The sequence below is a fragment of the Agelaius tricolor genome, unplaced genomic scaffold (genome assembly GCF_023055355.1).
Source record: "Agelaius tricolor isolate 1412-34295 unplaced genomic scaffold, bAgeTri1.0.p SCAF_22, whole genome shotgun sequence".
NCBI lineage: Eukaryota > Metazoa > Chordata > Aves > Passeriformes > Icteridae > Agelaius > Agelaius tricolor.
In genome coordinates this window covers 11,865,893-11,890,633 of record NW_027269282.1, presented here as the reverse complement: position 1 = coordinate 11,890,633, position 24,741 = coordinate 11,865,893, and the positions used below count along the sequence as shown (strand labels likewise).

General features: G+C 43.5%; 1 protein-coding gene across 2 annotated transcripts in view; it reads left to right on the top strand.

Annotated features, from left to right (window-relative positions):
* The first annotated feature begins 2,996 nt into the window (after positions 1–2,996).
* Positions 2,997–24,741, top strand: part of CUNH10orf90 (chromosome unknown C10orf90 homolog) — a 63,227-nt gene continuing 41,482 nt past the window's right edge. Inside the window, exon 1 of one of the 2 annotated variants that reach the window (XM_071446250.1) lies at positions 2,997–3,367. In XM_071446250.1, coding sequence (XP_071302351.1) covers positions 3,301–3,367 — 67 coding nt within the window. In that variant the 5' untranslated portion in view covers positions 2,997–3,300. Of the gene's footprint in view, positions 3,368–14,929; positions 15,065–24,741 lie in introns of those variants that run through there. The other variant, XM_071446251.1, reaches the window with a different exon arrangement.

Sequence of the window (24,741 nt, the reverse complement as noted above, 5' to 3'; positions counted from 1 at the left end):
GATTTCAGGCAGTCTCATCCATGGATCCAGCTTTGCACAGCTGCATTTTCTCAGGAGTAGTATCACACATTGTATCCTGCAGATCAGAGCAGGATATATCCATGTCCATATCCATATCCATATCCATATCCATATCCATATCCATATCCATATCCATATCCACATCCACATCCCACCTCAGCTGCCTGGAGGAGACAAATGGGACCAAAAATGTTTGATTTGAACAGAATTCCATCACCTGGATTTTGAAAATGGAATGGAGCTTGGCCCTGGGATGTGCTTAGGGATGTGGTTTAGTGGTGGATGTGGCAGGGCTGGGTTAATGGTTGGATTTGATGGTTTTGGAGTCTTTTCCAACATGAATGATTCTGTGATCTCAGGAAATAAATGATAATGTAATCAGGGGTTAAAGAGTTATTGGATCCCCCTGAGATGCAGACAGAGAGATACAATTCCTGTTGTGACCAGCACACCTTTAATCTAAAACTGTTTCAGAAGTTCCATTTGTGTGGATTTTCGCTCTGATTTGCAGGGAAGCTCCAGCCTGGGTTAATAATACAGTGGCAGCACTTCACACTGCTCTCCACCATCCAGAAGTAGCTATTAAACTGTCAACAGCACTAAAAGATGATATTTTGATGGCAATGGATAGGAACCCCATCTCCCTGCCCGTGCTACTCAACATTTCTGCAGCTTTCAAGTGCAGTCAAGCATAATTTGTCACTGCCTTGCATATGTGACACTGTCTGAACAGGGACTCTCAGCTACAACTCTGTCAATCAATTTTTTTTTCCCCAGGCAAAACTCATGTAGCACCAACAGACAGCAACTCCCCTTCCCCACGCCCCTTGCACTTTTTGGTGTTCAGCATCCACCTGCAGACCCCTGGAGGGGTGGCAGGAGGTGCCAGCTCTGGGGCAGGACCTGATCTGGACGTGCACAATGCCCTGCCCAGCTGCAGCCACAGATATCATTTAATGCTCACAATCAGGGCTGGATTTGGGCTCAGAGCATCCTGCTGGGAAACATTTCCAAGGGCTGGCTTGGCCAATATCTGTCTGGCTATCTTCCTCCTTGCAGCCTGACCTTTCATTTCATGCTGTACACATCCTAAAGGACATTTCCAGCATTCAGTTCAGGTGAAAACACATTTTTTTTTTTGCCGTTGTCACAAGTCTGCCATAGGAGGGGGTGACCTCAGCAGTGATCTCTGTAATCAGCACCTCCAAAGTGCACCTGCAATCTGGAAGGAACAGCAGATCCTGGTTGGTGCCAAAATCCAGCAGATAATCACAAACCCTTCTGTCCCTGCTGCAGTTTTAAGCTGGTGATCAAAGTCTTAAAAGTCATTCAATCCTATCTACATCAAACACTGAATAAAGTTGTGTTTTTCTCACTCTAAACCTGTCTAGAGCTGGAATATTAGAGGCAGAAATAAGCTTCATTTATAATTCTCAAGCAAAATCAAATTATTTCATGTCCTTGTGCCCCAAGTTGTTTTTCTTTCTTATCCTAACTGGAATAATGAGAAAAAGGTGGGAGGAGAAGTGCATCCACCTGGGCTGCTCTAGAAAGGCTCAGCAGCAAACGTTTTGAAGTCTGCCATGAAACATTCATCAGCCTCATTTGCATTACAACGTCATGGTTCTCTGGGTGAAATCCTGAAATCATTGCAATTTTTCTTTTTTATTTATTTAAAGATTGCTAAAATCACCACATGCAGCTGATAGGAAGGTACTGGAGATCCAAGGAACAACAGGAGCACGATGCAGCTCTAAAAGGATTTAAAGGAATCTGCTCTTACGTTCTCTGCATTTTAAGTTCTGTAAATTTTGTTGTTTGTTTGGCAAAAGCATATTTTCTAGAAAGGTATCTAAGAAATGCAGAGGTCACTGGTGTACTCAGAACATTTTTGCAGCATGTAATCACTGTCTCCAAAGAAATATCTACCTCAGAAGTACTTCGAGGTATTTTCTCCTTGAAAAACCCTTGGTGCACTGTAATCAAATTAACTCTCAGTATCCTTTTGGACAGCAAACCAGGCTGAATCACATGTTTTTCATTCTCCTTAGTAAGTTCAAATAACTTCTGAGCAGTTTTTTCTATAGTTCTATTTAGAATATGGATACTGAAATTAATGCAATATTCCAGTGCTGCTCTTAGCAGTATCAGAGAAAATGATGTCAATCTCTGTTTACCCCATTAAGGCATTACATAACTACACAGATAAATGATTAAAAATCCTTCATTGTGTTCCATCATTAGTCTTGTGATCAATTATCAGAAGGATGATTATTAAATTGTTGTTATATTCAGTTACTAATGATTTCTAAACGGCAAACATTGAGGAGAAAAATGGTGCTACCACTGATTAATTTAAAAACTTGCAATAAAAATTAAAACACCCCGGTGGAAAATACCACCTTCAAAACATAATTTAAAAAACAACACTGCAATGGATTTTGGGGTGAATTAGGAATTTGCTGTGCTTTTTTCCCCCCCCTTTCATGCTTAGAACATGAACATTTTGGCAAACAGGAACATTTTGGCAAACAGGAACATTTTGGTGAACAGGAACATTTTGGCGAACGGGAACATTTTGGCGAACGGGAACATTTTGGTGAATGGGAACATTTTGGTGAACAGGAACATTTTATGAACAGGAACATTTTGGCAAAAAGGAACATTTTGGCGGACAGGAACATTTTGGCGAACGGGAACATTTTGGCAAACAGGAACATTTTGGCAAACGGGAACATTTTGGTGGACAGGAACATTTTGGCAAACAGGAACATTTTATGAACAGGAACATTTTGCTGAACAGGAACATTTTGGTGAATAGGAACATTTTATGAACAGGAACATTTTGGTGAACAGGAACATTTTGGCGGACAGGAACATTTTGGCGGACAGGAACATTTTGGCGAACCGGTGTTCACTATTTAAAAATCCGGGAGGTCACTACAGAAATATGTGCAAGCAGCAGATTTGAACATTTCCTCTTAACTTTGCTCCAGAACGCTCAGAAGGAGGGACACAACTTCAATATTTAAATCAAGAGCTGCTCCCAGCACCCAAGGGTGAGCGAGAGGGCACAGGTGCGACACGGGCTGTCCCCAGCCAGCGCACCCAGCTTTTCTCTCCCCGGGTTGTTAAATCCGATTTTCGCGGGACACAAAGCCGGCAGTGAGCGGTGCCGGAGCAGAGCAGCTGCAGCGGCGCTGGAGGGTGAATAATTGATGTGCTGGCAGCTCCGGGCTGGTCCTGTCGCTGTCACCCGGCCGGGAGCGCATCCCGGGGATGCCCCGGCCAGCGCAGCTCTCGGGCATCTTCTGCACCCCGGGCTGGAGGGAAACGCGGCTTTGGGGTGAGTTTGGGGTGAGTTTGGGCAACTTCGGGGGGGTTCTGAGCGTCCTGCCAGCTCCTTTCGCTCCTGTGCCTGTCTTTCTGAAACCAGACTCTGTTCTTTTGGAGTCTGAAGTGAGTTTAAAAAAGCCTAAAAAGGCAGGAAGTACTTTTCTTTTTAACTCTAGGGAATATGTAAACAGCACCTACAGAACCGGCACTGAAGTTGTGATGAAGCTGTCTGAAATTAGCTGGTGGTATTTAAGTTTTCAAACCGCCCCCCCCCCCCCTCCTCTGTAGCTAGCCCTGGACAAGCTACTAAAACAAAAGATATTTATGTTCCCTTTATGATTTTCCCAAACTAAGATTACTGTAATTTGGTGTGAAATGTGAGAGCTTGAAAGAAGTTTTGTTTTCCATAGAAAAAAAAGTTGGTTCCCTGTCGGAAGTTTAACTTGTGCTGTTGTTTTTATTCAGTTAGAGACATTTCTCAATGTCATTTCTCAGTGACCTGAGACCTGCATCAAGTTCTTAATTAATAACTCTGCATTCAATGCTCTATTTTACCTTAAAGTAGTGGAAAAGTAACCTAATTTTCCTAAGGATAGTGAGGAGATATATTTTATGTATAAAGCACATGGTAGTGACGAACTAAAGCAACTCTCACCCCTTCTTTATAAGGCGAAAAACATCAAAGTATTTTTGTTCTGTTAATCATTAACAGCACCTACCTATAACACTTGTTCAACTGTCTGAGTTATTTTCCAGCAGCGCTCCTGCCAGCAGTGCCTGGGAGCTCTCAGGTAACTCAGTCCTTGGCACAGTTAAAAATTGATACAAAAGCAATCAGCTCCCGAGAGCAGAGGCCAGGGGTAGGAGCAGGGATGTGAGATGAATCATGAATAAGCCTTGATTGTGAATAACAAGTTCCCTCTCTTTTTATTTGTTTTTAATTGCATAGTCCACATTCTGCTGCTCCTGCTTTATTTCCTTTGTTTTGATCACAAAAGCATTTCTTCTTTGGCATCTCAAACCCAGCCAAATTTTGAAGGGATACAAGTCCAGCACAATGATATCTGGTGCTAACAGTAATTAAATGCCCATGTTAAAAAAAAAAAAAAAAAAAGAAAACAACAAAAAACCAAGAGGTGAAAAGAGGGATGTGTAAACACCCGGAGATATGCAAAGAATGGATGTAATCCTGCACTCCTTAACCATGGGAGTCATCCTTACTCAGGAAAATAATCCTGCTGCTTTCAATAGACATCAGTGGGTGCTGGAGCACCAGGCCCAGCTTTTCCAAGGAGATAACAGTGTTTTACCTGGGTTTTTTCTGCACTGCAATTTTAGCAACACAGCTCTTGCTGATGTGTTTGAATGCATTAGTGATAATATTAAATTAGGCTTTACCTGATGTCCATTTTGCCTCTGCAAGTGTGAAAGAGAAAAATGGGATAATGGATGAGATGTGGCAGGGAGAAGGTACAAACCCCACGTGTTTTATTGGCTACCCTGCTCCCTGTGTTTGCAAATCACTTTTTGGTCCATGGGATGTATCAAATTTGCTTTTTTGGGGTTTTTTTTAGGATAGGATGCAACTTTAGCACCAAAAAACTCCTGCTGGCCCTTAAAGTGTATTTGGGTCTCCCTAAAATTGATGTTGATAAATATTGTCCATCTGATTTAAATACAAGGGGACTGTGATAATGTCCAGGGAGTGTTTTTTACTGCTGTGATGCTCTGTGATCTTGCAGGAATGACACATTTTTATATAAATGTGGTGGTTTTGTTGCCCTTTTCACCAGCCCAGCTCAGCATTTCTGAGCTTTGCCCTCCCAGCCAGCGTGGTGCTGCCCTGTAATCCAGGAGGGGGCTTGGGAGCACCTGAGTGCCCTTCCCCAGGCAGAGCATCTGTTAATGAGGAAAACTAATTACCTAAAAGCTTTCAGCAGGATGGGGTTGTGAAGTATAAATAGTCATGAACTGCTCCTGCTGCTCTGTGTTTGTGCTGCTGCCAGCACTGGTGGGGTGGAGGGGAGTGACCCTTTGCCGTCACTGCTCTGTGGGGGAAAATTAGAAAAAATTGTAAGTGAAAAGTTGAAATAGAAAAAAATTACAAGTGAAAATGCACTGGATGATGATTCCAGGTGATATTAAAAGCTTACTCTGAAGCGAGGTTGGCATTAAGTCTCTATTGGCTTTTTGTTGTTGCACTGAGCTATCAAGAACGAGCTGGTTTTCTTCCCTCAGCTTTCTTACATGGTGGTTTCTATTTAAACGTGAGGTTTAGTAGATTAGCAGCATTTATTTGCTGCAGAAGCAGTTTAGGACTGAGGTTACATCACTCTCAGAGAGCTGGAAGCCATAAAATGACCCCGGTGCCAAGGGCTGGGGGCACAAAGTGGCGGCTGCAGGAGGCTGCAGTGGCCCTGGGCAGAATTTCCCTTCTCTTACTCCATGCAGAGTCCCAGCAGCAGCATCAGCTCCCTCCAGGGAGGTCCCTTTCTGCCCCTGAACCCTGCCCATGGAGAGTTCCCAGTCCTTGGAGACCCCCACAAGCACTGGTTGTGTGTTAATTTGAACTTTATGAATTTTGAAGGTGCATTTCTTGCATCTGTTCTTTTTTATTGAATTCTACCTATAAAAATCCAAATCACACATGCAGCAATTGTTATTTGGGGATCTCCTTCTGGCATTGGGCACAGGTCAAGTGCCCATTTTAGTTTTTATTACTTTTTGAGAATTTCAGAGGTGGCCATTCAAGCAAATTTCTTGGAAAGTTTTTCAAGCTTGGCCAAAATATGCTCTGGAATGGTTCAGCCTGTTTTGTATCAAAAATTGTGTGTGCAGTGATGTAAAATGGCTGGGCTTTTGGGGCTTTTTTTGGTATAAATTGTGTATAGAAAAGGTGTTTTCTGTGATTATTGATGTGTCATTCTTATGTCTCTCGTTGTCATGGCTGGTACCTGGTCAGAGGTTGGACTTGATGATCTTGGAGGTAATTTCCAGCCCTAATGATGCTGTGATCCTGTGACTTTGAGGTCCTTTCCAACCTCAGTTATTCTGTGATCTTGTGATTTTAAGTGGAAAAGCTGAGCTGGTGTGAGTGTACATGTTGTATTTCATGGATGACTACAGGCAGATGATAAATCTGCAATGCATATTTTTAAAATGAAGGTTTTCCCTTGTCCTCCACGAGTTCCTCTGCTGCAAATCCCAGCCTGGGAGCAGAGTTCCCAACACTCCTCGCTTGTTTGTGCTCCAGCCCAACCCCAATGTCCCCCCAGGGCATTTTCAAGGGCGTTCTCGTCTCCTGCACTGCTGCTCCTGATCCATGAGACATTTCTGCATCCCTGGGAGAGCAGGGGACAGCCCCACTCCCACATCTGTGTGTGGTCCCACCCCAAACCTGTCCCAGATTGCCACCAGTGCTGTGCATTAATCACTGAGTTAATTGGGTGATGCTGTAACTCCTCAGTCACACACCTGGCAATCCACTGAGCAAACTCCTCTGGGGAATAAGCCCTGACCAATACCTGTGACAAGGGATTCTCTTCCTCCCCTCCCTGCAAAGTACAAACAGCTCTAAGTGTTGGGTCCCCACTTGTTGATGGTGTGTTGCCATTAATAATTATTAGGGTCCTGCACAGGCTTGTATCACAAACAGCTAAAAATGTCTTTAGTGCCCATGGCAGGAGGTGGAACGAGGTATAGAAACCTTTGCTGGTGATTAAAGCCCATCAGTGCAGGGTTTATGAGGGGCAGAGGACAAAACAGTGCAGGAAACACACAATAACCAGTGACAAAATCAGCTAATCACAATTACCTTGGCTGTCTTTTGGAAGAAGAATGGAATCAAGAGAATATGGACATATTTTCCCTTGTGCCTGTAGGATAAATAAAATGGAAAAAAGAAGTGTTTTGGCAGCAGAAGGTAACTCTGGCCACATGGCCATGGGTGCTCTGGGACACCTCTGGGACTGGGTTTCAGATCTCTTTGGGTTTAACTGATTGCATTTAGTTTTCTGCTTCTATTGCTCTGGATTCCTAGTGCCATGTGAAGCTGCCATATGGAAAATGGATTTGGGAGGCTGGGCAGCTTGGGGAGATACCTGGCAGGGCTTGGCCCTGCAATTCCCATGAGAAACAGGGCAAGGCAGAGCCCAGGGCCACACATGGAGAGCTTCTGCCTCTTCTGAAACCAGCTGCTGCTCTTTGGAGCATTTAAAATTATTTTTAAATTCCCTTTCTGGATAAAATCAAACTTTAACAGGCAAAGTTCCCGTGCAGAACAAGAGAACATTGTTTTTAATGTAGTTTTGGTTAACAGGACACCTGTAAGAACAGATTAAACTGAAAGCAAGGTTTAATCAACATTGGGTGGCTGGGGCTCACTTTGCTCAATTTTCTGTGGCTGAGCTGCCCATGAGATCCCTCGCCTGCATTAATTGTCAGCTTTGCAAAGGCAGAGGAGCAGCCTGCAGGTGACTGCACCAAATCCCTCTGTTTTTCAAGGAGCAATTGGAGCAATGTGGTTTCATTCCCATTTTCCATGCCTGGAGCTGGTTGAGATCCCACAAAGGGCATTGTCCCAACGTGTGACACGCAGGGAGGGCACTGTGGGAGGATGGCCTGGCCATGCACAATGAAATGCTCTCTCCATGGAAATGAGGGAGTTGATGTCAGCCTTTGCCTGCTGGGCCCAGGGCTGAGCCACCCAAACTCTCCTTTCCCTGTTTTATCCTCTCACTGTTACCTCAGCCTGACTTTCTCACTGCTGAATTTCCTAGCAGGCAAACACTGCTCACTCTGGGTTTTTCCCTTTCTTTCCTTGCCTGCACATTGCCTTGAACAACAGCTCCTGACCTACTTCTGTCTTTTAATTGCTGTTGCAATATGAATTTTAATTCCAGCCAGAGTCCAGATGTACTGAGGATGCACAGCACATGCCAGGGCCAGGCCATTTATCTCCCAGGCCAGTCTTTCCCAGCCCTTTGAATCCAGGGGCCCCTTAACCTTTCTGAAAAAATATCTGAAGCCATCATCACGTATTTCCCTGTTGTCTGCTGATGGGAAATGCAGATAATAACTGCTAATCTAAATGCTAATATGTATTTTCTCTGACAGCTTAGTTGGTTTTACTGTTCTTTAACCTTTGGCTGAAAATATTAATGGAGATGGATGTGAGCCTGGTGCTTCCATCCCCCAGTGCCCAAATGAACCTGGGCAGTGACAATTTATAGGTCAATTTATATTTTTATTGTTATACTGAGTACTTTTTGCTTCTTTTCATGGCTCTTTTTGGGGAATTATGGACATTAGAGGATGAGTGGGTCACTGAAAACTCAGAATTCTGGATCTGGGGAGATCACAGTTGATGAACAAGGAATTAAGTTTAGCATTTTCCAGAAGGGTTCTGTGAACTTTGTTCCTCCCAAAAAATATCCTTATTTACTTCTCTACACTTGAGAAGAAACACTGGCTACAGGTGCTGCATTTTGAGCATCTCAAGAATTTCCTCTCCTGGGGACATTGTTTTGCTTAGCTAAGATCTCCCTCTTTTTATTCCACAGAAATGGGAAATGAGGACAAGTTATCAATGTGCCTTCTCCTCAATTAAATTAACTCACAGAATTAAAACTGAACTCAAGAAAAGCTTTAATCTTAATCATTCTGTGGTTGTAGCTTGTGAAGGACTCGGGAATCCTTTGGGAGGGGGAAAAAATGTATTTAAAAACATAAGCTGGTTTAGCTCAGGTTTTTCTGGGATACACTAGATTTTAATTAAACAGGAGTTCAATTAATTATAATTAATAAGTAGAATACAGAAAAGGAGAGCTGCTCATACTCTGGAGAGTCAGAAAATGAGGAGAAAATTGGGGATACAGCCTCACACAAGCCCTGGGAATGTGGCTGGGAGGAGAAGTCCAGGGAAGGACGGCACACAGAGGAGGATGCTTCCCTCCACCATTCCAGAATCCTCTTTCCCATAAATATTTTCCAGTCCTTTGCTTGCTGGTCACTCTGCCAAGGGAGGATTTAACAGCACAGATGCATCAAATCATTATCCCAGTGATGTATTGCAGGTACAATGTGTATTGCAACCTGTTCTCACAGCAGCCAGAACGTTAGTGCCTGATATTATTACTGATATTTGATGTACAATCCAACTCTATTTAATTAGTTCACTAAAATGCATTTTCTGCCAGAGATACAGTGAACAGGAAGGAAAATCACCTTCCTGGAGAAATGCCTCGTAGCAGGATGACTGAAAAAAGCAGATAGTAGAGTCTGAGAGGCAGAAATTGAGCACATCAATCCTGCAGATCCCCCAAAATGTGTGGAACCTCGTAGCTGAGATTTTGGAATACAAGCTGGCAATTTAGCTGTAAAATAAAACTCTTTAAAAGGAAACTCCCATGATATTACCTATAAACACTTTAGAACAGCAGATTAATCTGGAGTTTATGGGTAAGATAGCAGAGAGATGCTTCTGTGCTCAAGGAAGTATTTTTATGTTTGCCTAAATGACCTCTTCTTCATCCAAAGAGCTGCAGCTTTGCCTTAGACACGAAATTGAGCTGTGGCCTGGGGAGTCATCCCTACCACAGCCACACTTGTGTTGTCTCCTTGGTACCCACGGTCACAGTGGCACCAGGGGATCATTAAGAAAGGTTTCATCTTTTTTGCATCCTCTGAGCAGGCAGGAGAGCAGCATTTTGGCACGAGCTCTGAGCTGGGCCCTGGGCTCCTCTGCCTGCTGGATGGCAATTTGTGCACTGCTGTGCTGCCCAAAGCCACAGCCTCCCTGAGCAGCACTCAGCCCTTCCCTGAGCACCTGAGGGGGCAGAAACAGCCTCCTCCTCCTCCTCCTTCTGTCCCGTGGGAAACTATTGTGAAAAAGGGCCCCCGACAAACGAGGGAATGATGCATCCGACTCCATGTTCTCAGAAGGCTAATTTATTACTTTATGATACTATATTATATTAAAGAATATTATACTATACTAAAAAATACAGCAAGGATACTTACAGAAGGCTAAAAAGATAATAATGAAAACTTGTGACTCTTTCCAGAGTCCCAACACAGCTTGGCCCTGATTGGCCAAAGAGTGAAAACAACTCACAGCAGAGTCCAATGAAACAATCTCCAAACACATTCCACATGAGCACAACACAGGAGAAGCAAATGAGATCAGAATTGTTTTCCTTTTCTCTGAGGCCTCTCAGCTTCCCAGGAGAAAATCCCTGAGCCAAGGAATTTTTTCAGAGAATGTGAATGCCACAGGAAACCTGGGCTGGCTTGGTTGCTGTATGTGGGTGGAGGATGCAGGAGCCAAACACCACTGCAGGTCCTGTTCTCCTGTAGGTGGGAAGATAAAAGGGCTTGGAAATGGATCTCTGAGCCCTCTTCCATGAAACCAGGAGGAAACCAGGGGATCTCCTCCTGCTCAGGGCTCACTGGGGGCTGTGAAAAGGGCTCCACTCGTGTTGCTGCTCTCCTCCCCCTGTGGGGTTGGCACTGGGGTGGAATCACAGCTCCTGGACCACTGGATAAGGAAGGTGTCCCTGCAATGGCAGGAGCTGGAATCGGGTGACCTTCGAGGTCCTTTCCAACCCAAACCTGATTCCCACAGTGCCTGGTTGGGAATGGTCCCACTTCTAAATTGTCATTCCCTGCAAACCTCTCCATAATCAGTGAGCTCTGGGAAGGGCCATGGAAGCCTCCAAGGGAAGAGGGCTGGATGTGGGGTTCGTGGCTTGTGCAGAGTGAAAGAGCAGCTTTGGTGGCTCCTTCTACCAGACAGGCCAGAGAGATCCAGAGGGGAGAAACCTGAACAGTGAGCTGCAAGGAAACCTCTGCTGCTGCCTGTCTTCCTGTCTTGGATTGAAAAGACAGGTGTCTGCTGAGGAAAGGAGGAGCCTCTCTTGGAATGGAAAATGTAAACCCCCTCCCTCTGAATTATTGTAATTTTGAAATTAAGGGGCTCTCAGGCAAAGATATGGGAATAGGAATAACAGTTCTTTATTAGGAGAAAAAAAAAAGATAAAAATAAAAAAGCAGTAATACAAAACAACCCTGGCAGAGTCAGAGCAGTCCCTGTCCCCCTGTGTGTCAGGGGGTGGCACAGCCCCATCCCATGGGGGCTCAGCCCTCCTGCAGTGCCAGCTGTGGCTCTGCTGGAGCAGGGATCCTGCACAAGGGGGGAGTTTTCCTCTGCAGCTCCAGGGCTGCTGGAGATGGGCCTGGGCTCCCTCTGGCCATGCAGGGCAGCAGAAGCTGCTCCTCTGGGAATGCACTGGGCAAAGGCTGCTGTGGTGTCCCAAACCTCAGATTGTACCCAGGTAGGAATGTTTGAAACCTCAGATTGTACCCAGGTAGGAATGCTTGGCTCCTCCCCTGGGCGGAGCATCTCCCCATGGGATGCTGGAATTGGATCAGCCATGCAGGGACACTCACTGGCCATGGACAGAAAATAACTAATAATTAATGGCCCATGAACAGAAGATATCTCCTGGAGGGAGGATTGGTTGTGGGAGAGATAAAGAAAACTGCTCAATGAACAGCAGATACCTGCATCCCCTCTGACAGATGGAAATAGAATACACCCCTCCATTTCCAACCTAAGGCAGTTCCCAGGCTGGTAAATGGAGCCTTGCCCTGGGTCTGGCAGCTGAGGGAGGAGCGAGGGAGGCAGGAAGGGGTGTTTTCCCCTCATCCCAGGCCTGCCTTTCCAACCCTTCCGGCCTGGATAGGAATGGCAGGACACCATGGAATGATTCAGTCTTAATTACCTGTGCTCATTTCCTGTGTGGATCTGCAGCGAGCTGCTCTGCCACATCCAAATTCCACTTTATTGCTTCTCTTGTTCTTTCTCTTTCCCTTTGTGCTCCTTAGGTAGCAACTGCATTTTAGCTTGTTTTCAGGAACCAGCAGTAATATTTCCTGAGCCAATTCCTTTCTTTAATTTGTTGTTGTTTTGGTGTCTGACACATCCAGAGCTCTCCCTGGACTCCAGAGTCTCTGTACAGTACAAGTGTCTTGAGCACAGTTTATTTTAATCAGGCCTCCCAGAATTCAGTAAATACTTCAGGCCAATTCCTCCAGTAAATCTGAACACATTCAGCAAAAACATGTGCAGCCAGTGCTCAGACATAATTGCCAACAATTTCACACCCACAGAATCCTCTGACATTCCCAGAGCCCCATCTTCCCCATCGCTGTTTCCAGCAGGAACCCCCCAGTTGCTAAGGGGATGGAGGTTCTGATGCAGCCCTAAATGAAATATTTTCAGCACAGAGTGCAGAATTACCCATGTAGTTTTCTGGTTAATGTTCTCTGTGTCAGAGAGGAAGGAGCACGCTGCAGAGAGAAGCAGCTCTCCAGAGGTCTGGAGGCCAGGTTTGATCCAGGCACTACCCAGGCATTCAAAATATGAATTGAATCCGTGTCTGCTGCATTTAACTGGAACTCTGACAATTACAGGCTGTCACAGGAGACTTCCACTCCTCTTCCTGACTCAATTACCCAGGCTCACGCTTCTCCTAAGATTGAGCTTGACTTTATGTACCATTGCTGTAAATAAAGTCAAGCTCGTTTTCTTTTTTCTTTGCTATTCTAAGGAAAAGGGAGAGGCTGATTTTAGCACCCAGCATCCAACTGAGCCCAAGCCTCAGGGGGAGCTTTTGGTTGAATTGCAATTAAGTATTTATTTTTTTAGCCAAGTTGTGGTTATTGATGCACTGAATTTTAACAAACCAAAAAAACCCCACTTCCCACATTTATTGCCCATTCCCAAATCTTTGCTATAGGAGTATCTATCATAAAGTCTTAAAATAACAAAGATACATAATCAACTCAGGTCCCCTTAAAATTTTACAGACACCAATCATTACTAGGCAAAATACTGCAACATTCCATTAAGTTATGTTATTTCCATTGTATTTTCCATAATATCCTGCTCCTTATGCAGCCTTGTTTTCCTTATTCCCCATTTTTTTTGTGCTGAAAAGTTGTTTGCATTAATCTGTTCACAAGTCCTGGTTCCTTTTGTGAGTGATCTGCTGATTGCAGCTCAATAATGTTTGAGAATATCGAATTATTTCTTGCATTTTGGTGGTGATCTGAGTGTGTCCCTGTACAATTCCTGACTTGTGTCCTGCTCTGGAGTTCATTAACTCTGCATGAGTCAGGCAGGCTGCACTTCCCACTTCCCCATGGAAGTGCTCCCCTTCTTCTGCTTCTCCCCTTTTCCCACTGGGATGGCACAGCAGCATTATGGAATAAATCACACAGGATTATTTTGTTCATGGTGGAAAAAAGGCCATTCTTTATTCACAGAACTCCTTTTAATACAGTTTCACAGACCTCGTGTGGGACTCCAGTTGGTCAGGAGCTTTCTTGCCAATTACTTTATTGGTCAGTAACAAGTTATTATTGATTGTATTGATTGTATCAAACTCTCGGTGTGTATGTGCTGAAAAGTTGTTTGTGAGAGATAGTTTTCATTTTTCTATCTAAGGTGCAAAAGCAATTTATACAGGTGTTAGTTGTTTTTCACCCAGGAATATTTTGTTATGTTAATGGGCTGCTCACACCAGGATTGCTTTCACATGGGAACCTGTAAAATGCCAGCTTGACTAAGAAGAAATGACAGGCCAGCCAGAAAAGGCCTGGTTTTATAAGGCTTTTTCAAATAATTTTTCTACCTTACTGCAACAAAGGATAAGCAGATGATCATCCATGGAAGTGCTGTCCCACAGAAATGAAATCCCTCTAAAGCTGGGAACTGGGAAGTGCCCACCACAGTGTTGTGGAACTTTGGATGGATTGCTCCCAGATGTTGTGTGGAAGTGTTTAACTGAGCTGAATGGGATAAATGCCTGAAAAAAAATTCCATATCTTGTGGAAATTCCTGCTGTGCTCCCATGGTTTGAGTTGGAAGGGGCCTTAAATCCCACCCAGTGCCACCCCAGCCATGGCAGGGACACCTCCCACTGTCCCAGGCTGCTCCCAGCTCCAATGTCCAGCCTGGCCTTGGGCACTGCCAGGGATCCAGGGCAGCCAGAAATGACAAATTGTGCCATTGCTGATGCTCTCATTAACTCCCCAGAGCTGCTTCAGGAGATGAAAAGTCTCCTTTTCACAGTGCAGGAGTTTTAACTGTGCCCTGGCTAAAGATTACCTCAACCTGCTATAAATTGAGATGTTTCACTAATTGCTTTCTTGGTTCATTAGCCAAATTGTGAGTCTGAGGGAAATGGAAAAGGCTCAGAATGAATTTCCCTTGCTATCCTTAATTTAAATGGTGAATAATAATTTAATGTTGAACAAAACATTTTGGGTGATTTGCTGTGCTGGAGCTCATTTTTTACCTTGGGATCATTTGCCACCTTTGAAGCTTTGTGGGGAAATGATGCTCAGCTCTGCTTCTTTCTGATGTGACACCAGGCAGCAAGGAATAATCATTATAGAATAATTGTAATAATCTAAAAATGTATTCAGAAACACTTTTGTCATGGGAGGTCCCTCCTCAGATATTGTTTTAGGCAGTGAGATAAGAGAGATAAAAGGCAAAAATCTGTAAAGGTTTTGCTTCTGTGGATTTTGTGGCTCTATTTCCATTTCAGCCATGAAGGTGTCAAAACTACAACATGTCCCTGGTTTACTCCTTCCAACACTCAGCTGAAAATCAAAGATTAACTCTGAGCAGCTGCAGGTAACAAATTCTACTAATTCATCAAAGCCAACGCTGTAGAATTTAATCTGTTTTATGAAATTCCTCCCATGGATTGTTATGGCAGGGCTGTGGCACAGGAGGTCATTTGTGAGCTCTCAATTGCTGGTTGTGTGACAGTGAAAAAAGGAGGCCAAAAGAAAGGTTAAATTAAAGAAGCTCCTAGAAGCTATTTATGTGAGATGAATGTATATTATCTAAATTAATGACAGCAAACCTCCAATTAGCTGAACACTGATGCACAATTTGAGCTTTATAAGGTAAATGCATGTTTTGTGCAGCCAAAGGGTTGGGTGAGGAAGGTTTCACTGGGGTGGGGTTACAGGTAAATGAACATTTTCCTTTCTTGGGGCACAGTGACCTCACTGCTGCTGCTGACAAATCTTTACAATAAATCTGTCATTGTTTCCCAACATCAATAAGGAGTGTGAAACTTAAGACCTTTCCTTCTAAAATATCCTCCTATAACATGGGATGAGCAAAAACCTTGAATGTGCTGCTTTGTGTTTCAATAAACAAGTTAATTTTTATTTTAGAGCAGAGATTTCCTCCTCAGACCAGTGCATGTTGGTTTGGCTGAAATAAACTTGTTTCTGTTTTGTTCATTTAGAGAATTCCTCTGTAAAAATACAACAAAGAGGGCTGCAGCTATCAATTCCTTCAAGGAATTCAAAGGAAATTTCTAATGGTTTTTGCAGTTTATACATGCTAAAATAATGGTGTAATGGAGTGATTTGATCAATTTACTCTTTGGGGAGGGTAGGATTTAGTTGTAGATCATCAGTTACTTCATTATCCTGATTATGGTCATTGAGAGTCAAGATTTAATTACATTTTGTGCAGAAAAACTCTATTTTAATGTACTCAGGAGCTTCACATCTTCTCAGACCTCTTCCTATGCATCTTCTGAATTTTGTGATTTTAGGGAATCTCTACCCTATTACTTCTTTTTTTGACTTGCTAATGATTCCCAACTCATTTAGTGTCAGTATTTTGCAGTAATGTGCCCCTTTCAGGGTCATTCTGGGAAAATATCAACTCCTAGAGTACTTCTGCTCATTTAGGATGAGTTTAGGGAGATGTGGAAGCCCTACTCTATACTATTTGTTTATATTTTCTTTGATTTCTGGCTCTGTTGTTTTGTCACCCTGGTCTTCAGTCTTGTTGAGGTAATTTACGCTGGCTTTATATATTTTTTTCATATTATCCTCTGATGTATCCTAATCCTATCCTAATTTTGAGATGCCTGAGATATCAAGATCCCTTTTTAAAATTTAAGCAGCACTCTGGGTTACTCAGCACTTTTGTGCTGTGTGCTTATATTCAAACTCACACACTTTGTATTGCTTCAGTTGCTATTTTTAAGCTCCACGTACAAATTCAGCTTTCCTTGTTTTCACTGTTCTTTGTAAATTTTTTTGTTGGTTTTTTTGTTTCTTTTTTTAACCTGAGATTTTCTCTGTCCATTCTGTCCAAAAATACAGAGGCTTTTATAAACAACTTTCCTTCAGCTTTTAGCTGGGGAGAAAAAAAACAATTAAAAAAAAAATCCATAAAAACTCTCTCAACTTTAAAAGCATTAACTGCTGTTCTCTTCTGGAGAGGATGGAGCCAGGCTTTCTTTGCAGCCTCCTCCTCAGTCCCCAGGGTTTTCCCAGTAAAATTCCCTATTTTCCTTCTCTCCAGTGCCTTTTCCTGTGCCATTAGAGTGGGACTATTTTTCATGTGAGGGATTTTCTTTTGTTCCCTGTGTCCCACTCATGTTTCCCACTTTGTCTAACTGGGATTGCTCTCTTTCTGAAAGCTGAGGGACATTTCTAACACCCAGAATTGCAGAAAATTATTACATGTGTGCTTGACCCAGGTCACCAGCTGGTCACCACCCACCTTTTCCTTCATTTTTATTCCCCTACCTTTAATCCCCACTGCTGTTTATTCTGCATTTCTAGCAGGAGACATTTAGCAAAGGCTTTGGCTATAAGATGAATTCCCAAATCCACAGAGTTTCCCCATATTGTATTTTCACACTGAAATCCCCTTGAAAGGTCACTTGAAAGTTTGAAATACCAGAGCACTTTGATTGCTGTTGATTTTTCTCATGGTGATTGAGGAGCCATCGAGCTCATCAAGCTTTACTAAAAACACAGTCACTGGTTAAATTTCTGTTCTTGTAAAGAAAGAGCCCACTGAGCTTTCCCACACAGCTGCTGCTGGAACTGCATTCTTCAGGGATGGATATCCCCAGGAATGACACCAGGATCTGCCCAAATGGGGCAGAGAAGAAACCATTCCATGTACCTGCTGGAATTAAAGGAGAGCACAGCTCCACTTAGCCATGATTATGATGAGGAATTAATTTCCACAGCTCAGCAGTGGTTGAGGTACTCAGTGCATGGCCCAGAGCAGCTGTGGCTGCCCCTGCATCCCTGCAAGTGTCCAAGGCCAGGCTGGACATTGGGGCTGGGAGCATCTGGGATATTGGAGGGTGTCCTTGCCCATGTGCCTTGGTTTGAAAAGCCAGGTGTCTGCTGAGGAAGGAAGGAGCCTCCCCTGAAATGGAAAATGCAAATCCCCTCCCTCTGAATTGTTATAATTTTGAAATTAAGGGGCTCTCAGGCAAAGATATGGGAGCAGGAATAACAGTTCTTTATTAGGAGAAAAAAAAAAAAAAAAAAAAGCAGTAATACAAAACAACTCTGAGAGAGTCAGAACCCCCTGTGTGTCAGGGGGTGGCACAGCCCCATCCCATGGGGGCTCAGCCCTCCTGCAGTGCCAGCTGTGGCTCTGCTGGAGCAGGGATCCTGCACAAGGGGGGAGTTTTCCTCTGCAGCTCCAGGGCTGCTGGAGATGGGCCTGGGCTCTCTCTGGCAATGCAGGGCAGCAGAAGCTGCTCCTCTGGGAATGCAGGGGGCAAAGGCTGCTGTGCTGTCCCAAAGCTCAGATTGTACCCAGGTAGGAATGCTTGGCTCCTCCCCTGGGCGGAGCATCTCCCCATGGGATGATGGGATTGGATCAGCCATGCAGGAACGCTCACTGGCCATGGACAGAAGAGAATTAATAATGAATGGCCCACGAGTAGAAGAGGTCTCCTGGAGGGAGGATTGGTTGTGGGAGAGATAAAGAAAACTGCCCCATGAACAGAGATAAGTGCCCCAGCTCTGACAGATGGGAATTTTGAATTGAATACACACCCAGCTAAACCTGAGACACCATGGCAGGGGGTGGGAGGGATGGGATGGAATTTAGGTCCCTTCCAACCCAAACCATTCCATGATCAAAATTTTTCTAAAATTAACTCAGAACTACACCCCCAGGGAGGTGACCTCTTTATTTGGGGGGCTGGTTTGTAAGGGGTTTGTTGAGTGAATCATTTTTGGGATCATGCTAATAACAGGCTTTCAGTCACCCCATAGGCTGTAGATGTGTTCTATAAGATAATGTATTTATAGGTTTGTTCACCAAGTTTGGCTCAAATAAAGATTACTGACTTCACAGGTTTATAGGCAGTCCAAACAATGGGTAATTTCAGTATAAGTAGCAATGGATAATTTCAGTATAATAACAATGCATAATTTCAGTATAAATAACCCTGAATTCCCTCAGGAATGGCTGAACATGGTTCTTTTGTAAAAGCAGTAACTATAGCCCTACCACCATCAAAAATGCAAAGATCTAATTGCTTCTGAGACTTTAGAAAAATAATATTGAAGATTTTTGCCTAAATGGTGATTTCTCTCAGCACTGACCTGCCTGCCCATGAGTTTGATGCTGTTGTAGTTAATCTTTTTTAGGCAGAATGATGAAGTGTCTAAACTTCCCTATGTCATCCCAGCGCTCTTTTCCCTTTGCCATCAAGATGTTTCTGTTGTCCCACTCTGAGTTCATGCCCTTAAAACACTTTTCCACTCACCTTCCAGGCTTTGAGGATCCAGCTCTGCACTGACAAAGGCAGAGGGCTGAATTATGCTAGAAAAATATTAATATTATACAGTGAATTTTTTTTATCCTTGGGAGAAGATAAGATCATATAAATGAGGCAATCACTGCTGAGAAGAGAACTTAACAATCTTTCCTTTTTCCAGTACAAAATGCCAAGCCTTTTTAAGGAAAAGGAAGATGGGAAGTGCTGTGTAGAGCTCAGTAGCAGAAATATAATAGCCCTGTGTACCCCTCTTTGAAAAGCTGCAAGTTGGTTTTTTAAATGAGTGAAAAAGTAAATTGTATATTATTTTTTACAGGAAAATTAGCTTTTATTTATGTAAGGCAATCAGTGTTTATTATAAGTTAAACATTTGGAGAAACAGATTTAAAAAATCCCTACATTCTCTTGGATTTACAATGAGGGTTATGTGCTTGGTTTTCACCACAGCTGAATAAAACCTCATCCTTCCAAAAATCCTGTTAAATATTCTTCAATTCTTGTAAGTATCCCTGAATTCTTATTAAATGCTCTTCAATTCTGTATAATCCTGTATCATCTTCTCTTTGGCAGCCGCACAGCAGCTGTTGGCTCGCTGTCCCTTGATTAATTCTCTCCCTGTTCCAGGGTGGAATACACCTAGTTTGTTTAGTGAAAAGGAATATGGCTCATATTTTAAAATCCCTTTTAATGCAGTTACAGCATCTTTGCAGATTTAATTAGGTCTCAGCCCCTTCCAAATCGCTCAAGTCAAAGGTCCCATCTTCCTTGTCCCTGAGGCACCGTTACACCGAGTCCCCAGACGGCGCCGAGTTCCTGAGCGATGACTTTGCCATATAGGGGCTAATTACTTCTAATCTTACACATTGATGAGCCTGGATTTTATGTCTCTGAGCCACTGGGACTGGAACTGCCAAATTATCCTCTCCATAGCACGGGGGTTGTTTCTGCATTAAAGGGACTGGCTCCACAAATGACAATCCCTTCCCACCAGGCGCTCGCGTTTGAAACCCTAATTATTGCTGGCACTGGCTGCATCCACGAGCTCCTGGTAATCCCTGTCAGGATCTCAGGCAAGCTGCTGAGCCTGGCTCAGCTAAGCCAGGGAAGGGTGAGCAGAGCAGCAGAGAGAGGGGAGCAGGAGCTGAGTCATGAGGGGACATGGAAGCTGCAGCTGGATATGAAACATCCTTGAGCTGGGCCTGGAGCAGCATCCCCGAGCCAGGCCTGGGAGAGCATCCATGAGCCTGGCCTGGGAGAGCATCCCTGAGCTCAGCCTGGGAGAACATCCCTGAGCTCAGCCTGGAGCAGCATCCCTGAGCTCAGCCTGGGAGAGCATCCCTGAGCCTGGCCTGGGAGAGCATCCCTGAGCCCAGCCTGGAGAGCATCCCTGAGCCTGGCCTGGGAGAGCATCCCTGAGCTCAGCCTGGAGCAGCATCCCTGAGCCCAGCCTGCCAGAGCAGCTCTGAGCCCTGCCTTGAGCACCAGCTCTTTCATTTAATGAACAATAACTTCCACCAGGTCTTTAAAAGAAATGACTCAACACTTTCACCTTCTCAGAGCGGGAGGAAAAAATGTCTTTGGAGTCTATAATGCATGAAGGTGTTGGAAGCCTAATCTAGTATAAGCTGCCTTCAGCCAGGCCTTTTCAGCACCAGGGAAGAGAAATGAATGTCTAAAAAGCAGCAAATAGCTCCAATTGCACTCTGATTTCGTGGCAGTGTGTGCTGGAGGTCAGGAACATAAAGCTGTTTATTTCTCCCCACAAAGCAGAGGCTGTTATCATAACCTGCTGTAGGTGCAGGTATTGCAAACTTCAGGGAAATATTGGATTTTATTACAGCATTACTTCACACCATGTAAGCTCCTTTCCCTGCTTCTTTCTGTTGTAGTCTTGACCTAGCCCTGGAGTTGTGTCCAAAAAGGAGGAGTTTTTTCCAGGAATCTGAGTGGAGTTACAATAATTTGGGTTGAGCATTTACCAGATCTTTCCAGCTCTATTTACCAGACTTATCCAGCTCATTTACCATATTTATCCAGCTCTGCCAATGGACAACCATGACATGGAAGCTTTGTTAGGAAAGGAGAGGGTTGGGAAGAACAAGGTTTGGAGCTGGCAGAACTTTTAGTTGTCTATATGCAAGGAAATAAATAACACCTTGATTTAGCTATTGCTTTTTAAAAGGCAACAGGGAACTAAGTGGAAAAAACCCAAAACACCAAAAATCCCCCAAACCCCACGTTCTCAACCTTGGAAATCCTGGGAAAATCCTAATATTATCACAATACACAGCCAGAAACACCAAAGTACACCCAAGGCACAGAAACATCTTGTGCTCATTTCAGTATTTTATTGAAATATAAAAAGACCATTATAAATTAGAGAAATCCACATAATTTTGACTTAATAAACTTCCCTTAACTGTTGAATGAAGTATATAAATCTACATTTATACGTCGATCAGCATTAAATTTCTGGCCAAGGTGTTAATCCCAACATTCTTTTAACTAAGGCTAACTACATTTAGAGTAATAAGATGGTTTTAAATCAATATGACATAGACAAGACACATCCTCCAAAATCATGCTTTCAGTTTAGGTTGTAAGAAATATTTTTGCCTTTTTATTTAAATAATGAGTGACTTGCTGGAATTATTGGGATGGTTTTTTTTTAACATCATAGATGACCTTTATCCCACTAAGCACATAAAGTGCATGTACTTCTGAGTGTATTTGAAATTTTTTTTGAAAAAAAAAAAATTAAAGCTTGGGTTTTAATCTGTCTAAAGAGGACTAACCTTTAACCCAATGCCCTTGCAGGTATCCCTGCAGTGTTTGTCTGTCCTGTGGGCTGCTGTTGGTTGGGTTTAATTTACAGTAAATTCTCCTGTTGTAAATATTGGCCTGTTTGCCTCCCTTGAATAATGCAGTGCTCTCTAGAGTGAATCCCTGTGTGTGCACATCTGTTTAGCATTCCCACCATCCAGATTGCATGGGTGGGTTTGAGGAGAGAAAATTCAGGATCACTGAGCTCTGTGGTGCAGAGTTGGAAATAAAACTGGCCTGTTTACTTCCTCAGGGTGGGACAGCTGCTGGAGTGCTCCCAGCACACATTTTTACCTGTCCTAGCAAAGAGCAGGCTTTTCTCCATTTTCCCTTTGGATATAAGAGCCACCAAGAGACCTTTTTGGAGCCGATATAAAACACGTCCATTACAAACCAAAAAAAAAAAAAAAAAAAAAAAAAGGCAAACAGACAAAGCCACATCTCATCCTTAAAAAAAACACAAAAAAACCAAAAAATCAAAACTACACAAACCAAAAAACACATCAAATTAAAATTGCAAATTAACTCTGTGGAACTAATCCAATAGAGATATCTACCTGAGCCTATTGGTCCAAGAAAACCAGGATAAAAAGAAGATATGGGTGCAGAAAGGGTGCACTCAGTTTGCTGAGGGCTGCAGCCATGTGGGTTGGCTGTAGAGTTTCACATCCACATTTCCAGCAGCAGCTTTCCCAGAATAAACTGAACCTTCCACCTGAGCTTTGCTGCCCTTGGCTTTGGGCAGATCCTGACCTGGTCACGTCCCAGCACAGGGCTGGGAGCTCAGGGTGCTCCTTGTTGAGCCTGAAAGGGCTCAGCCATGTCCTGCAGGTCATTCCCAGGGTTTGATGGAACAGGGAGTATCAACGGTCACCAAAGAGGTTTCTGAAAGCACATCCAGCAAAGTCTGTGTCCTGGAAGTTGTTTTATTACAGCATTACTTCACACCATGCAAGCTCCTTTCCCTGCTTCTTTCTGTAGTAATCTTGACCTAACCTTGGAGTTGTGTCCCAAAAGCAGGAGAGATGTTTGGGATCAATTCCCATCCCAAAGCACCCAATGGAAAGGCTGGATGTGGAGGGTTTGGCTGGGGGAAGAGTGCAGCTGAGTTATTTAATGGTTTGTGTGTTGGCTCTGGATCAGAGATTGTTGTGGAAAGGAACAACTGCAGGACAAACAAAGTGGTGCTGGTGGCAACCGTCCCCAGCCACCTCATTTGCCTTGGAGAGAGAATTGTTTCAGCATTTGGTTGTTCTGAGCTGCTCAGCTATCACTTCACATGGCATTATTCCAAGCATTCTCTGCAGTAAAATCTGGGAATCTGATGCTGAGTCTGTCACATTTAGGAGGGTGACTGCTCCAGCAGTGCTTTGCTCTGTGACTTCTAACAGCACAGATGGTTATGTCTGAGGTACCCCACTACCAGAGTCAAGCAGCTGTGGCATTATTTGATTTTCTCCAAGCCCCTCAATTTCCATAATCTTACCAGGAGATTTCCATATATTTTTAGAGAATGAAAACAAGAATGTGAAATGGAAAATGCAGGCTAACAAAAAGAGGCCATTCCATGAGAGCTGACAGAGCCCATGAGCCCAGACCCAAATATTGTTCCTCACTCCTCCTCATGTCTCCTTTCCCTTCCCCTCTTCCATCTGCCCCTGTGCCTGCTCCCATGACAAGGGATGTGTCCTGCCTGAGTGGGAAACGTGTCCATGGATCCAACATGGATGACCTGGTCAGATTCTGTCTGTGGCATCCTCTCGTTCCCACAAATCCATTGATTTTCGTGGTCAGCTTGTTGGGATATCACCTATCAACCCTTCTGTCAACTTGCTTGGAAGAGACCTCAACTTCAAAAATCTCAGGTTGGGCATAAAGAAGGATAGGGCATTAATCAAATTCCTTTTGGAAATCAGGCTAAAAATGTGATCTAAGTAGAGGGCACAGTGCAAAAGTTGTTGGGTTTTTTTCTTGTTTTGGTTGGCTTTTCTTTTCCTTACTTGTTTCACATGCAGTAAATAATAATTAGGAGAAAAATCAGGACTTCTAAACCACAGGGTCAAATTTTTTGCAGGGAAATTTGTGTAATGACCAAAAGAATGCAACAAGTTTTAAGTTTGTTCCTATATCACCCTTAGTGACATCATCATTAAAATGTAAAGCTATATGAATGACTTTATCCATGTGAGTAGCTCTTAAAGGATAACTATTACAAAAAATAACTATTCACATATTGAAATATTTTTCTGATTGGCCTGGCATTGGATTTGTTGGGGGGAGGTGTGTGTATTTTACAAACACAACCTTGGAGAATGAGGAATTACAGGACAATGCTCTTTCTTACCCATCTGATGCAGCTCTGGTGTTGAATGCAATTATTGTTGAATGCAATAATTTGATATCTGAGCTTATTTTTGCACAAGAACTGGAATACACAAACAGGTTTGGGTGGTTGCTAGGCAGCAGCTGCTTCCCTCTCAGAAAAGCAGTCAGGGCTGCCTGGGCTGGGTGCTGACAGCCCAGCCCTGCTCCTTCCCATCCAGGTGACATCCACAGCCAAAAGAAAGCTGGAGGGAACTCCGCGTTTCACCCCAAAAAGCTGCCAGGAGTTACAGGTTTGAGGGCTTTAACATTTAATCATGGATTCCAGACTTTTCTGCACCATTTCAGAGCTGAAAGCCTGAGTGATTAGAAAAGAAAAAAAAGGCAATGGCAAAGGCCAATTGTTTTCTGCTGAATCTGGTGATAAAACCAACAGCCTCCATGCCCTGTTTCATGGTCATATGACAACATTTTTGGTTTAATCTCGATTATTAATTCTCTATCTGGGTTTCTCCACCTGTTGCAATGGAATCCAAAAAGGGTAATTTCAAGATGAAACAAATGTGGGTGTGTAGTAAAAGCACGTTATGAA